Raw genomic sequence first — 13,120 nt, 5'->3', positions numbered from 1 at the left:
ATAATGAATGTTCCTTCACCGCATCCCATTTTCTTTGGACCCATCTCGTGTGGCTGGAGCCTGCCGGCTTGTGGGCAGAGAGGGCTCGGCGGCTGTAACTGCTCCACAGCGTTGCTGGGACTAAGCAACCCGCTCAGTGCTCGAGTGGGTGACTCCTATACCCAGAGTGCTGTGCAGAGGCCCCCGGGCGTTTACCCGCCGTGGGCCTGACGCTCCAGCCAGGCTTGAAGCGTTTGCGCTGCGCTCTGCGGGGGCTGCTGCAGGAGCTGCCCTGTGAATGGAAGCAGGAAGGAACAGGCAGGAGAGCTGCAGTGAAGATGGGGATGAGAAGTGATGTCTGTGGTACCCGAGGAGCGCCCTCTGTTGGCCATCTGGTCACAGTGTGTCACCTGGAGCTGGAAGTCTGTCTCGCTGGGTGTGCAGCGGGACCGTGCTGTCACTGCTCAATAGGCCAATGACCTTTCCTTTCCTAGGGCAGGGCTGGGCTTGGTGTGGCCCTAAGCAGCCAGCTTCAGCCTGCAGAGTGGGGACCCCTTTGGAGGAGATGAAATCTCCTCCAAGAAAAGCCCCGGCCAGTTCCTGTGTCAGAAAGGGGCCTGTTAAGAGCAACTTCCAGCAGCAGCCAAAGATCAGAGGTGTAGGTGCAGGGTGAGGTCCAGGCCCTAGCACAGCGAGCTGAGACCATCTCGCATTGGCTGCCTGACATCAGGCTTCTCCCTGCACCCACAGATGCCACAGAAAGGGGCAAAGTAAAGCAAACAAGCCCTGTGTTTGAGCTCCAGCTGCAGTACAGCCCCCGCTCCCCCGGTGAACGGGGCCCAGAGTACATGGGCCAACTGTGCCTGGCCCCACATCTTGCAAGGTCCTGCTGTCAGCCCATCCCCACACCCAGGAAACCCCCGTCAGCCTCGGCAATGGCCTCTGCTCCCATCCCCAATACCCTGCTGGCCGATTCTGAATGTGCAGAGGATCTGGCTTGTGAGCGGGATGGGGGAGGTGAGGAAACGGCCTGTCACTTAACGCTGGAGCCAACAAAGCCTAATCTGGAGGGAAGCTCACGCAGACCCCTCCCTCTGAGCGGAGCAGGAGCCATGACCAATCTGGGATGAAGAGCAGAGCCGGCAGGAATAAAACACAGCCACAGCCCAGTGCCTTGCCGGTGTATAATGATCCCACAGGTACAATGCAGCAGCTAACGTCCTTCCACGCCGCGCCCAGCAGCGCACTCCGGGCCCCGGGCAGCTTTGTGCCCTGCATACATGGGCCTGACAATGCTTTACAAGGGCACCAGAGTGGCAAGAACTGAGACATCAGGTGATCAAAACAAGATGCACTTTGCAAAGGCCCCCGGGAAAGATTTCTACCTGAGCTAGAAGCAAAGGGCTCCCCAGGCTGGGCAGCGTGTGGAGAGAGGCCGCGTGGAGGTGGCAGGAGCTGCTGTTTGGGGTGGGGGGAGGGGAGGTCTCCACCTAGGCAGGTTGTAGGGACCTGACATAAAACAAGGGGATTTCTCCAGGGCTTTGCTTTCATTTGGCCTCTCCTGCCCATTGGCACTTTGTGGTGCCACTCGCTCCCTGAGCTGCTGCCCTTGGTAATGGTCCCCAGGCACCAGCAAGTGCAGGAGCTGGAGTCCACATGGCAGCCTGTGCCAGCTGCGTGATGCTCCCTTGTGAAGTCCTCGTGAATACACAGCTCGTGGGTAAGGGTGCGAGTCTTTCACGGAGGTGACGGAGTCCATGACTTTCTGGGACCTCTGTAACTTCTGCAGCTGCAGCGGCTGGTGCGGCTGAGCCCAGGGCCGCCCGAGCAGCTGGGGCGGCCCTAGGACCAGCCACGCTGGTCGCTGCTCAGGCGACCCCAGGCAACTGGTCCCAGGCACTGCCCGGAGGAGTGGCGGTGGGGCCCCAGGCTGATCCCACCCCCAGGAGCAGCAGCGACTGCCAGAGCACCCCTGCCCCCCTCAGCACCTAAGATTTAGGCATGGTTGTTTTTAGTAAAAGTCACGGACAGATCACTGGCCATGACTTTTATTGTCTCTGACCTGTCCGTGACTCACTAAAAATACCTGTGACTAAATCGTAGCCTTATGCATGGGCCACTTCCTCTCAACTGCCCCTTCCTCCCCCTCCCCTCCTTCCTGCAAACATCTCTGGGTGGGGTCTGCGTTCTCCATCACTTTCTCTGCAGGCTGGGGGAGTCAGACGAGTGGGTGTCATGGCGAGGGAAGGGGAACAGCTGTCTCCCTGCCCCGGGGGCATTGGGACGGGCCCTCTTGTCTGGCCCCCACAGGCTCAGGCTGTAGGAGGCAGATAGGAAGTGTTCTTTGCTCTTAAGGGGAGAACATCCCTTTTGGTGCCGGGGCTGGATTCAAGGATGGGAGGGTAATTAGAGAGTTGATATTCGGCTGCTGCCCCAGCCAAGGGCCCTTCCTCTTGCACTGTCTGAGCCAGGGAAGTGGTCCAGGTCCCTTAGGGGTAGGCCCAGGGCACAGCCCTGGAAGCAGGAAGCTCTAACAGGAAGGATTTAACCCCACTTGGGGAGAGCGCTTCTGGGAAGTGCCTAGCACCGTGTTTCTCAGCTGCCGGGCTGAGGACCGGCGCCACGCCCTGAGATCTCCCTGATGCAGTGTAGGAAAGCAGCAAGCCGGTCCCTGGTTGAACAACACTGCCCTAGAGGATATGGGGCGGCCCTGCCTGGCTGTAGGTCTGCCCGAGAGGGGCTGCACACTCCAGGCTGTTCTCTGAGCCAGCTGAAGAATCCCGGGATGAGCGGCCCTGGAGGAAGCGGATAATCTTCTCGATTGTGGCCTCCTGGTACTCATGGGACCATCTGCATCCAGGGGAGAAAACGGACTATCACACCCTGCTCAATGGACTCGAAAGTCTGCAGGTGAGCTCGATGCGTCAGCCACGGGCACTGTCAGACCCCCCTCCCCCCCGGATGCTGTTCATGTGCCCGGGCCACAGGTACTGTCAGACTGGGCCACGGGTGCTGTTCAGTGTGCCCGGGTTATGGGCACTGTCAGACCCCCCCCCCCGATGCCATTGTGACCAAAGAACCTCGATACCAACTGGCAGAGGGCACAGAGGTGCATACGGGTTACAGGAAACCCTGGGGCTGGTGTTTACATTCTAGTTCCCCAGCGCTCACGTACGGGTGTTACATCATCCCCTTGCCAATAGGGTGACCAGATGTCCTGATTTTATAGGGACAGTCCCGATTTTTGGGTCTTTTTCTTATATAGGCTCATATTACCCCCCACCCCTGTCCTGATTTTTCACACTTGCTGTCTGGTCACCCTACTTGCCAACGGGCCGTGCGGGTCCTGTGAAAGGAGGCATGTCTCTGTCTACGCTGGGCACTGTAGCTACAGGCAGGTCACCCACAGGCAGCGTCCCTAAGTCAGGTCCCACCACTTCTCTCCCCCATAGGCCATTGTGTGTTGTGTGTCTCCCAGTGGGAGTCTGGCAGCATGTGGAGTCACCCGCTACGGGGGAGCTCATGAGGTAACCAGGGGTCTGTTTTCCAGTGAAGAGCAAAGGAGGAGAGAGGATCTATCTGGGGGTGCAGACAGCAGGCTGGGCCTCATGAAAGCAGGGTCTTGGCCATCCCAGTGGGACAGCGCAGGGGAAAGACTTCGGGGTGACAGCAGCTCAGCAGAGCAGGGCTCAGGCATGTGAAGATTTGATTTTACGAGTAACCCTTTGTTTCCAGTGTTTCTATTGGCTGCCCTATGACTCTCTGTTCTCTGCTACTTACACTTGCTTTCTCAGGAAGCAAACCTGAGTGCTGTGTGTGACGCAGAGCAGGGTCTCAGGTCACTGGGAAGCTGGCGTGCTGTTCCTTTGGGAACATCCCGAGTGACCAGTGCCCCGGGGCTGGGCACTGCGGGGGTTGAAGTGTCCTATCGGCACCTGCATGGGGGCCAGTGGAGCCCACGTGGGCTGAGAGGCAGGGTTTGGGTTGCCTGTGGCTAGCAGAGGCAGGGAGCTGAACCCCAGCAGCACAGAAAAGGCTCCTTCATGCTATGGCCCCGTGGTAGCAACCCTGGGAAGCCTGGGCCACGGGCACAGTAGGGACCCCCCCACTCCTCCTGGGATGCCATTCAAAGTGCCAAGGGGCCACGGCTGCTGGGACGCGTCTGGGATCCTACACGAGTGGCAAGCAGAGCTCAGGGAAGAAGAGGAGAAGCAATGAAGGAGCTGGAGCGATTGGGTCAGGAGGAGGGATGGACAGAGCTCAGTCTGCCCTGCTCGGCTGAAGGATAACAGGAGACACGAGATCTGCCTGCAGGTAGCTGAGGGGCCAAAACGCCAAGGAGGGAGGAGAATTATTCAAGGGAGACCAGGAGAAGAAAATTCCACCTCCCAGATGAGATGGGTCCCAGCTGCAGAGAGGCCGGCACCCCCTGCCCTGAACTGGTGACGTTCAGCGGCCTGCGTCTGCTGTCTCACCCGCCCACCACCTCAGATTGCATCGCACTGCCTGCACGCCACACAAGTCAGCAGCCACCACAAGAGCATGTCTGGGACAGGGCCCCGACTGCACTTACTTGATGCCGTTAAATTTCAGGACAGCCCTCATGTCCTCGGGAAGATCCTGGGGATCAGGCCACTCAAAATGGTCAGCCACAGGGATGATGTTCTTCCCACAGCTCAGGGCCGTCACGATCTCCTGAGGGGAAAGCCCAGAGCTTACCTCATGGCTCCCACGTGGCAGCCAGAGCCATCTCCAGCCCCTCCCACTCCCGCGGTGCCACCAAGTCCCTCTGCGCTCCTGCCCGGGGGTTCTCACCTTGTGCACCCAGTCCTTGCGGTCAGGGTCCCCCATGCACTTATCCAGCGTGTTTGGCGAGAGAACCAGCACGAAGTTGCGGGCGCTCATCACGCTCTGGATCAGCTTGTCCTCAAACTTCCCCGCCTCCAGCTTCTCCACATCTATGAACACGCTGAAGCCATGCAGCTGCAGATGGACCTTCAGCAGGCTGGGGGCAAGAGAGGCACCATCAGGGCACCCCCTGTCCTTGTCATCTCAGCCAGGGGCACCGAGAGAACAGGCTTCCACAGAGCCAACTGCAGCCTCCAGACGGTAGCTGCTGGCTCAGGCCTGCGCAGGCTCGAGGCGTGTGGGCTGTCACAGAACTAACAGGGAGGGAGGCTTTAAGCCCTGCTCCGACTGGGCCACCAGGGGGGTAGAATGAGGAAGGTGCAAGTCAGCATCAGCAGGGAAGCAGGATGGGGTTTGGGGGCTGAATTCCCCTTCCAGTCTGCTCTGCTCTCACTGAGCCTCAGGCACTGTCCCCTCCAGATTCTGCTCTGTCCTTCTCTGCCCACAGAGAGATCCTGGGTCATTCCTCAGCCATCAGCACCATGACACAGACCCCTGGAGTGGGTCCACGTGGGGCGATCCCCTCGGCACTCACCTGGCCAGCTGGGAGCCAGTGCTCCGTCGGTAGCTGATAAACACATCAGGCCCCTCAGAGGTGGATTTGCAGCCACTGCACGGCAGGGGAGAGTGAAGCATTTCTAGATATGAGAGTGGATAGCAGCGAAGAGTTAATGGTGATCTGTGAATGGTCACCCGGCAGTCAGACTAGTCCCATCCGGCCCCCGACCCAGTGAGCTGACCAGCCCTGGCCAGGTCTGACCAGTGACCAGACTGGGCCCCGGTGTCTCTGTGCTGAGAAGGGAACAGGTCCTTACCCCTGGCGGCAGAGAGAATGCGCACGCGGTGGAAGCCCACATTGATGCGGCAGTCCTCCTGCAGCTGCTCCTCCGTCACACGGTGCAGGAAGTTGCGGTCGATGCCACAAGTCACCAGGTTGTACGTGTACTGGCGGAACTTGGGGTCAACGCTGCCCAGCCAGTCGGCCAGGTTGCTGCGGTCGCAGGTGGAGTAATTTGCATATGTCTTCAGCTCCGTCAGCTCCCGGAAAAACCTGGCAAGTCAATGGATGTAAGCATAGGGGGAGAGGGATTTGATGGGGCTCGGGGTCAGGCAGGCACTCAGGAAGAGAAGAGAGTGCCCAGATGCTGTGGTGAAGGGTGCATGAGAGAGATGGACAGACAGACAGATGATTGATTGATGGAACATCTCTGCATTGAGACGTGAAGGGGCAGGACCTGCAGCCGGGGGAGCAGAATCCAGGGTCAGTCTGCAGCTTTCTGAGTAGCACACAGGGCCCCAGCCCAGTTCCTGTGCTGAGGAGAGCCCCTCCCCCTGACCCTCCCATTCAGCCACTCCCTGTGGCATTGGCCACCTTGTGAGAACTCCCCCAGCAGCAGGATGGAGTCACAGCTGGGCACAGGGCCTTTGGTGGTGTTTCTCTAGGTCCATTTTGTGTACAGTAGAACCTCAGAGTTCATAGAATTTCAGGGTTGGAAGGGACCTCAGGAGGTCATCTAGTCCAACCCCCTGCTCAAAGCAGGACCAATCCCCAGACTGATTTTTGCCCCAGCTCCCTAAATGGCCCCCTCAAGGATTGAACTCACAACCCTGGCTTTAGCAGGCCAATGCTCAAACCACTGAGCTATCCCTCCCCAAGAGCCCAGCCTCTCCCAGTGTGAGGTCAGAGGCAGCTGCCTCTGGTGCTCCTGTCACAGCAGGGAACGGAGGGGAGAGTCGAAGAGCTTTGCCCTGGACTCTCCCACTTGTCTCTGCAGCAACTGCTGTTGGACACAAGGGTCCTACCTCTTCCGGATGATGCTAGAGGCCATCCCCAGATCTTCCCGCAGATCCGTCTCCGTCAGTCGCAGCAGCAAGTCCCCATCCACCTCATGCTCCTGCCAAGAGAGGAGGTGTCAGAGCAGCCCACCAAGGCCTGCTGCACAATGCACATGGAGCCCTGAGCCAGGGAGGAGACTCAGCCTGGGGGCATGGATGAGATGCTCATGCAGTGCACGGTGGGCAGCCCCACATGGGGGCTCACGGGCAGCTCCGGTGCCCTAAGCCATTCTCTTTGCCATCCAGAGATGGGACTGCTCGTCGACAGCCTCTCCCTCCACACTCCTGCTCTGTGATTCCAGCGTGCTCTGGCTATCGGGTCTGGGTGAGATGTGACACACGGCGGCCTATTGCCCCAGCTGTGATCAGGCAGGATTCTGCCCTGGGATGCCCGTGCATGAGGATGGAGGGCTGGCCTCCTGCTCTGGGGCTTGCAGCACTGGTGAGACAAGACACGGGCCTAGTCCCGTCTAGCTCTCCTCAAGGCTGAAGGTGCCAGGTGGAGACGTTGCCCTGGAGTGGCAGTGGCCATGAATTGCTCCATTGCTCTGGGTGACGTTGGATCTATAGGGTTCCTTATTACAGACAGTTACAAGGTGGGTTCTTTGTGTGTTCCCAGCAAAGGGCCTTTCCATTGCCCTTTTCCCCGCAAGCATGGCCCTACCAGGAAGCTCTGGCAGTATTTGTTGAATCCAGTCTGTTGCAGCCACGTCTGCACCTCAATGGGTTTCCAGCTGGAGACAGTGGGCAGGATCCGTCGAGGCACCTCCTCACCCATCATGCGCAGCGCCTTCTTGGCCAGCGACGAGGCGGTGGTGTTGGTGGAGTAACACACTATCCTCTTCAGGCTCTGGGCAGCCCCAATTTCACTGAAAATCTGGGCACAGAAGAGCAGGAGCAATCACATCCTTGTTTCCCCGAGTGCCTTCCCGCTGGTTCGTGCTGCGCAGTCCTGGCACGTGGGCATTTCAGGACTACCACAGCACCCTAATAGGCAGAACTGTGAGCACACAGGGGGAGCAAGCGATGCCCCATTTCCCAGAGGCTGCAGGGCTGCTTGGATGCAACCTCAGTGCCCCTCCTCCTCCCACATCTACTTGTCCCAGGTAACCCTGCCTCCCCAAACCCAGCCATACCTTGGTTTTCTTCTGCCTGGCTTTGATGGTGGCCTCTATGCACAGGTAGAAGAGAGCGATGCACTGCGCCTCCAGCCGCGAGCTGTCCAGCAAGGGCACCAGATGCTGCAGGTCCTTTGCTGTCCTTCCCTGACTGTTGTCACTGCTGTCCAGCAAGTCGCATGCAAACCGCTCCGGGTCCAGAGAGGCGATGAAGGGCTCCACCAGCGCCAAGGTCCCCGACCGCTCCACCTCTTTCTCGATCTCTTTGTTGGTGGCCAGCACTGTGATGGCCAGGCATGCATGCAGGCGGATCAGCTCGTCATCTTTGGAGAACACCAGTGGGAAGAGCCACTCTGCCGTGTTCTTCTCGATCATCAGCCGCTGGTTGGCTTGCCCGCCATACATGGCGCAGTTGGCCAGGGCCATGGCGCAGTGGCGCAGTACAACAAGGTCGGTCCAGCGGCACCAGTAGAGGATGGCATCCAGGCCCCCATCAGAAATGAGCTGGAAACAGGTCTCCTCAGTGTGTTTGAACATGTGCTCCAGGATACCCGAGAGGCTGCGTGCCACCTGGGGGCTGTCTCGCTCCTTGGTCAGATTCAGGATCACCCCCAGCCCAATCCGGGCAATCCGGTCCCTGAGTGAAAGAGAAGCAGGGGTGAAATCAAAGAGAATGGCAGTGCCAGGGCAACCAGAGACTGAACCCGTCACCTTTACATGGCACTAAGAGACCAGTATGTGCTCCAGGAGGGACAGAGGTTTCTATTGGCAGTGGAATGGCTCCAAGGGGCACAGATGGCGGAATGCTGTCTCCCGTGTAGACTGGCTGCCAGGATACCTGCCCCTCCATAGTGTGGCTAGATACATACAGGGCTGGTACTAAAGAACCACTTTGTTCTCATGCCTGAAGAGCCTTACAAATCCTCTTGGATCCAGAGAGCACCGGGATCCCCCTGAGGAAGCATGACCCAGAGACCCAGCTCCCAAGGGATCCCATTCCAGGCCATCACATGAGCAGCAAGTGAATTTTCTGGTTTACACCTCACCTGACTCCCCTCCCCCAATGAGGCTTGTCCCTAAAATCCTCCAGCCTTCCCCATCTTCTCAGCAAAGCTCCCACCAACTATCAGCCATCTCCCTGCTCCGTAGATTCAAACCTTCTTCATGGGTCCTCAGAACCCGGACGGGCCCATTGTGCCCGGCTCTGTTAATGCTCTGGAAGTGGTCTGGAGTCACCCTGGAGTTAACGGGAGAGAGACAGATAGACACACACACGAGCAGAGTCCCACACTCCCTTCCCCTGGCATGTTAGCTGGATTGTCCACGATTCGCTGTCCCCACTGTGAGCAGGAAGGTGTAAGGACACGCTCCCCTGGGGCATACAGACACGGTTACACTTCTCATGCTCCTGCACGTGTTCCTCAGCTGGTTCTGTCCGTTTGACTGGCACAGGTGGTTACAACCCTCGGCAAAGCCCTCTCTGTCCGTCAGTCTCATCCCAGCTCCCTAGAGCACCAGGTTTGCTGCGGTTTGGCTCTCTGCTCCAGGCCATTGTGGTACCACCAGCCAGGCCCTTATTCAAAGGCTCTTGAGTTTGTGCTTTGCAGGCCTGTTTGCTGTCCAGGGCCGGCTCCAGGGTTTTGGCCGCCCCAAGCAGCCAAAAAAAAAGCCGCGATCGCGATCTGCGGCGGCAATTCGGCAGGAGGTCCTTCACTCCCAGGCGGAGTGAGGGACCGTCCGCCGAATTGCCGCCGAATACCTGGACCTGCCGCCCCTCTCCGGAGCAGCCGCCCCAAGCACCTGCTTGAGAAGCTGGTGCCTGGAGCCGGCCCTGTTCCTGTCTGTGCTTCTTGTTTCCCTTCTCGCTTGCCTCTGAGCCCAAGGGGGGCGTTCGCGCGATGAAAGCTGGGAGCAGCCTCTGGTAGCAACACTTGCTCCCCAGCCAGGTCTCCAGTGCTTGTCCAGGGGCTTTCTCGCCACGTCACAGAGCCTCCTTGCTTCCCAGCACCCTGACTAGGGATGGGTTACTTGGGGCGTGTCCTGCTGGGGCCCACAGCTCGTGCCCATGACTCACTTCTGATGTCTGTCCAGGAACTGTGTAGCATGTGATGGGGGTGGAGGGCATATGTCGTAGTAAACTGTAAGCGCCACTGTCTCCTTGTCCTTAGCCTGTCCCCGGTTCTGGTTGTGCCCACGAGAACATGGTCTGTTAGGCCGCAGTCCAACCAGGTGCCCATCCCAGAAAAGTCCTGGACGCTGAGCTGAATGACTGTGACTGAGAAGTCGTGACAAGCAATCTGGGGCCATCATAACTGACAGCTGGCCCAAGAACAATGAATTGTGTGTGCAGACGTCTGACTGGGGGAAGGAGATGGACTTTCTCCGTCTGGCCACATGGCAAACAGAGACTGTATTTAGCCACCCACCATGACATGCTAGAGGCACTGGCTGGGGGTGGGGGCGGGGAGGGACTCTCCCCAGCTGGAAACGCTGACCAGTCCTTGGTCTCCCAGGAGATGAGGGATCAGATTGGTGGGGTGGGAATGGAAGGTCGGGATTTTGGTTATTTGCAAAGATCTGTAGCTCTCTAGTGCTCTTGGAGTAAAGTCGATGTGGGTAGGAAGCTCCTTGCATCCCTGTCCCATTGTCCCTGAAGGGGTTAAACCAGGAGTCCAGCGCTCTGGGAGAGCGTGTGGAAGCAGCCGGGGCGGCAGGTTCCAGGGTCTGGGGCAACAGGACTATGGAGACCCTCATCCTAAGGAAGGGCTCGGACAAGAGACCGGAAGCTGGGAGTGAGCCCTGGAGACCCAGAGCTAGAAACAGTGCCAGGGTGCCACGCAGCTCCAGTACAAGTGGTGGGGCCCCTCCCAGCAGACCGGTGTCTGGCCAGGTTGTGACAGAGTGCGTGGGGCCTCTGCACCATGCCACCAACAGGCTAATGCGGAGTGCAGGTCCAGTACAAGCGTGGCTGGGGCGCTGGAGCAGTCAGTACTGATCACAGCTCCAGGCACTGGCTGGGACAAACCACTGCGTTTCTGGCCCACGAAGCCCACAGAGGGGTGGGCTGGAGGGTCAGCAAAGTCTCTGTCTGCCAAATTCGAGGGATGCAACGCAGGCAGCCCCTCTTTCCCCTCAGTGCAGGTGAGATGGGTGGTTCTGGGAACTCCTGTTCTCTGTGCTGCTCCCAGTGACCGTGGGCTAAATCGGACAGCAATCCACTCAGATAGCTCTGGAAAACGGACTCAGGCTAGGGTCCAGAGTCCAGGCCCTTCCACCCAGGCTCCAGGCTCACCAGGGGCTCGGAGATTCTCCGCATCTCTGGCTAGGGCAGGGCACTGTCAGCCGGAGCTTGTTGCAGCATGGGAACCATTGCAAAGGATTCTGGGGAGGAGCGGCTGCACCTGGCAGCTTGTGCGGCCATGGCAGGAACCAGGCTGAGAACCTGAGTTTAGTGTGAAGTGCTGCGGCTCGGTGGTCAGCCTGGGAATGCTGGGGCGAGGGGTACCTTGGTCTCACCCCCATGGGGTTCTGGGCTCAATGACCCTCCAAGCCTGCATTTGCTAGGGGAGAGCACAGCCTGCTAGACTGCAGCAAGGGGTCTGGCTGGGAACAGAATGAACAGACTTGTCTCCTGGCCCAGATGCAGGACGTGTGGTTCTGGCTGAGTCCGACAGCGGGGCCAAACGGCCGCTCCCTCTTGCCAGGAACCGAGGGGCTGAATTCAAACTCTCTGAGCTGACGTTTTCTCCCATGTTAATGACATCCTAATGCATTCTCCTCATTAACCTCTTTGCCTATCTGGGCCCCACTGTTACCACTGGGCGCAGTGGAGGGGGCAGAATAGGCTGTAAATTTGGATGAGCCCCAGACCGCATAGCAGGGCCAGCTGCAGTACGTGCTGATGGATACTTGCACCAAGCAGCGTTTGCAGAGACCTTGCCCTCAGAAATGTCCCCTGCTCCTGCGCTGAACGTGCACATTACAGCCGTTCCCCGACAGCAACGAGTCCCACTACGCTCACACACAGATGCGTGTGCAAAGAACGTGCCTCGTGCATTCACCTTCTAAGCATGAATCCTTCTGCCTCCGTTCCTGTCCTAGAAAAGCGAGTCCTGACCGTCGGTGGCAGCCTCTTTGGACACCCAGCTGTGCAGACCCGCGGTGGTGGGAGCTCTGCGTCTCCTCAGCTGCACAGTCAAGGCAGTGTCCGTCTCAACTACCTGCTGGTGCCTGGACTCAGTGCCACTCTAGCAGGCAGGAGCTGAGGGTGCGCGCAGAGCACAATGGCTCAGGCATTGAGTCCTGGAAAAGGAGGCAGAACGGCGGCTGGGTAGAAACCTGCTGGAGACCAGGAGAGGAAGGGGAATTGTGGATGAAAATGTCCAAGCTGGCGTGAGCTGCCATGTGGGGCAGCTGGCAGGACTGGTGGGCTAGACGACGTGATTGTCAGGTTTGCAGGAACCATTAAAAGAAGAAGTTCAGGTCAGATTGCAGAGTCTTCCTGCCTCGGCCTCCTCCGCGCAGGGTCCAAGACCCTAGGTTTGCATTGTCCAGAACAGACGAGAGCAGATACAGTCCAGTCTGGGAGCAAGGAACCAGGCTTGGGACTCTGGGCAGCCAGCACAGGGGTCAGGGAAAGGTTGTGGGGATAATTGGTAGGGAACCAGAGAAACCAACAGCCTAGCTCACAGACGGGGCAGAAAGGCCAATGTCAGCAGCCAGGAGGGAACCGCTAGAGTAGGGTGACCAGACGTCCGGATTTTATCGGGACTGTCCTGATATTTGCTTATTTGTCCCGCATCCCGACCGAAGGTAGGTCGGGAGCCGAATTGTCCTGATATTTTGCCTTCACTCACAAGCAGAGCGGAGCCTGGAGGGGGCTCGCGCCCCCCCCCGACTCCGCCCCCTCCTTCTCCCATTGGATCCCTCCCCAAATCCCCGCCCTAGCCCCGCGTCCCCAGCCCTGCCCCCTCACTGCCCCATTGGATCCCTCCCCAAATCCCCGCCCTGGCCCCGTGCCCCCAGCCCTGCCCCCTCACTGCCCCATTGGATCCCTCCCCAAATCCCCGCCCTGGCCCCCCACCCCCCGCCCTGCCCCCTCACTGCCCCATTGGATCCTTCCCCAAATCCCCGCCCTGGCCCCGCCTCTTCCCCAAGCACACCGCATTCCTCCTCCTCCCCCCTCCCTCCCAGGCTTGCGCTGATCAGCTGTATGGCGGCGCAAGCGCTGGAGGGAGGGGGGAGGTGGAGACGGAGTGGAGGCAAGCTGGTGGGGGGGG

General features: G+C 59.0%; 1 protein-coding gene across 3 annotated transcripts in view; it reads right to left on the bottom strand.

The window, feature by feature from the left end:
• Positions 1-944: 944 nt before the first annotated feature.
• The window catches only part of SARM1 (sterile alpha and TIR motif containing 1), a 15,127-nt gene continuing 2,951 nt past the window's right edge, over positions 945-13,120 (bottom strand). The window contains exons 1-9 of one of the 3 annotated variants that reach the window (XM_034752973.1): positions 8,999-9,477; positions 7,860-8,478; positions 7,388-7,600; positions 6,691-6,782; positions 5,703-5,938; positions 5,423-5,525; positions 4,795-4,984; positions 4,553-4,674; positions 947-2,829 (exon numbers count right to left, since the gene is read on the bottom strand). In XM_034752973.1, coding sequence (XP_034608864.1) covers positions 2,670-2,829; positions 4,553-4,674; positions 4,795-4,984; positions 5,423-5,525; positions 5,703-5,938; positions 6,691-6,782; positions 7,388-7,600; positions 7,860-8,378 — 1,635 coding nt within the window. In that variant the 5' untranslated portion in view covers positions 8,379-8,478; positions 8,999-9,477 and the 3' untranslated portion in view covers positions 947-2,669. Of the gene's footprint in view, positions 2,830-4,552; positions 4,675-4,794; positions 4,985-5,422; positions 5,526-5,702; positions 5,939-6,690; positions 6,783-7,387; positions 7,601-7,859; positions 8,479-8,998; positions 9,478-11,902; positions 12,747-13,120 lie in introns of those variants that run through there. The other 2 variants (XM_034752972.1, XM_034752971.1) reach the window with 2 other exon arrangements.

The sequence above is a fragment of the Trachemys scripta genome, chromosome 18 (genome assembly GCF_013100865.1).
Source record: "Trachemys scripta elegans isolate TJP31775 chromosome 18, CAS_Tse_1.0, whole genome shotgun sequence".
In the NCBI taxonomy this organism is placed as follows: Eukaryota; Metazoa; Chordata; order Testudines; family Emydidae; genus Trachemys; species Trachemys scripta.
This window is presented reverse-complemented; position numbering and strand designations above follow the sequence as displayed.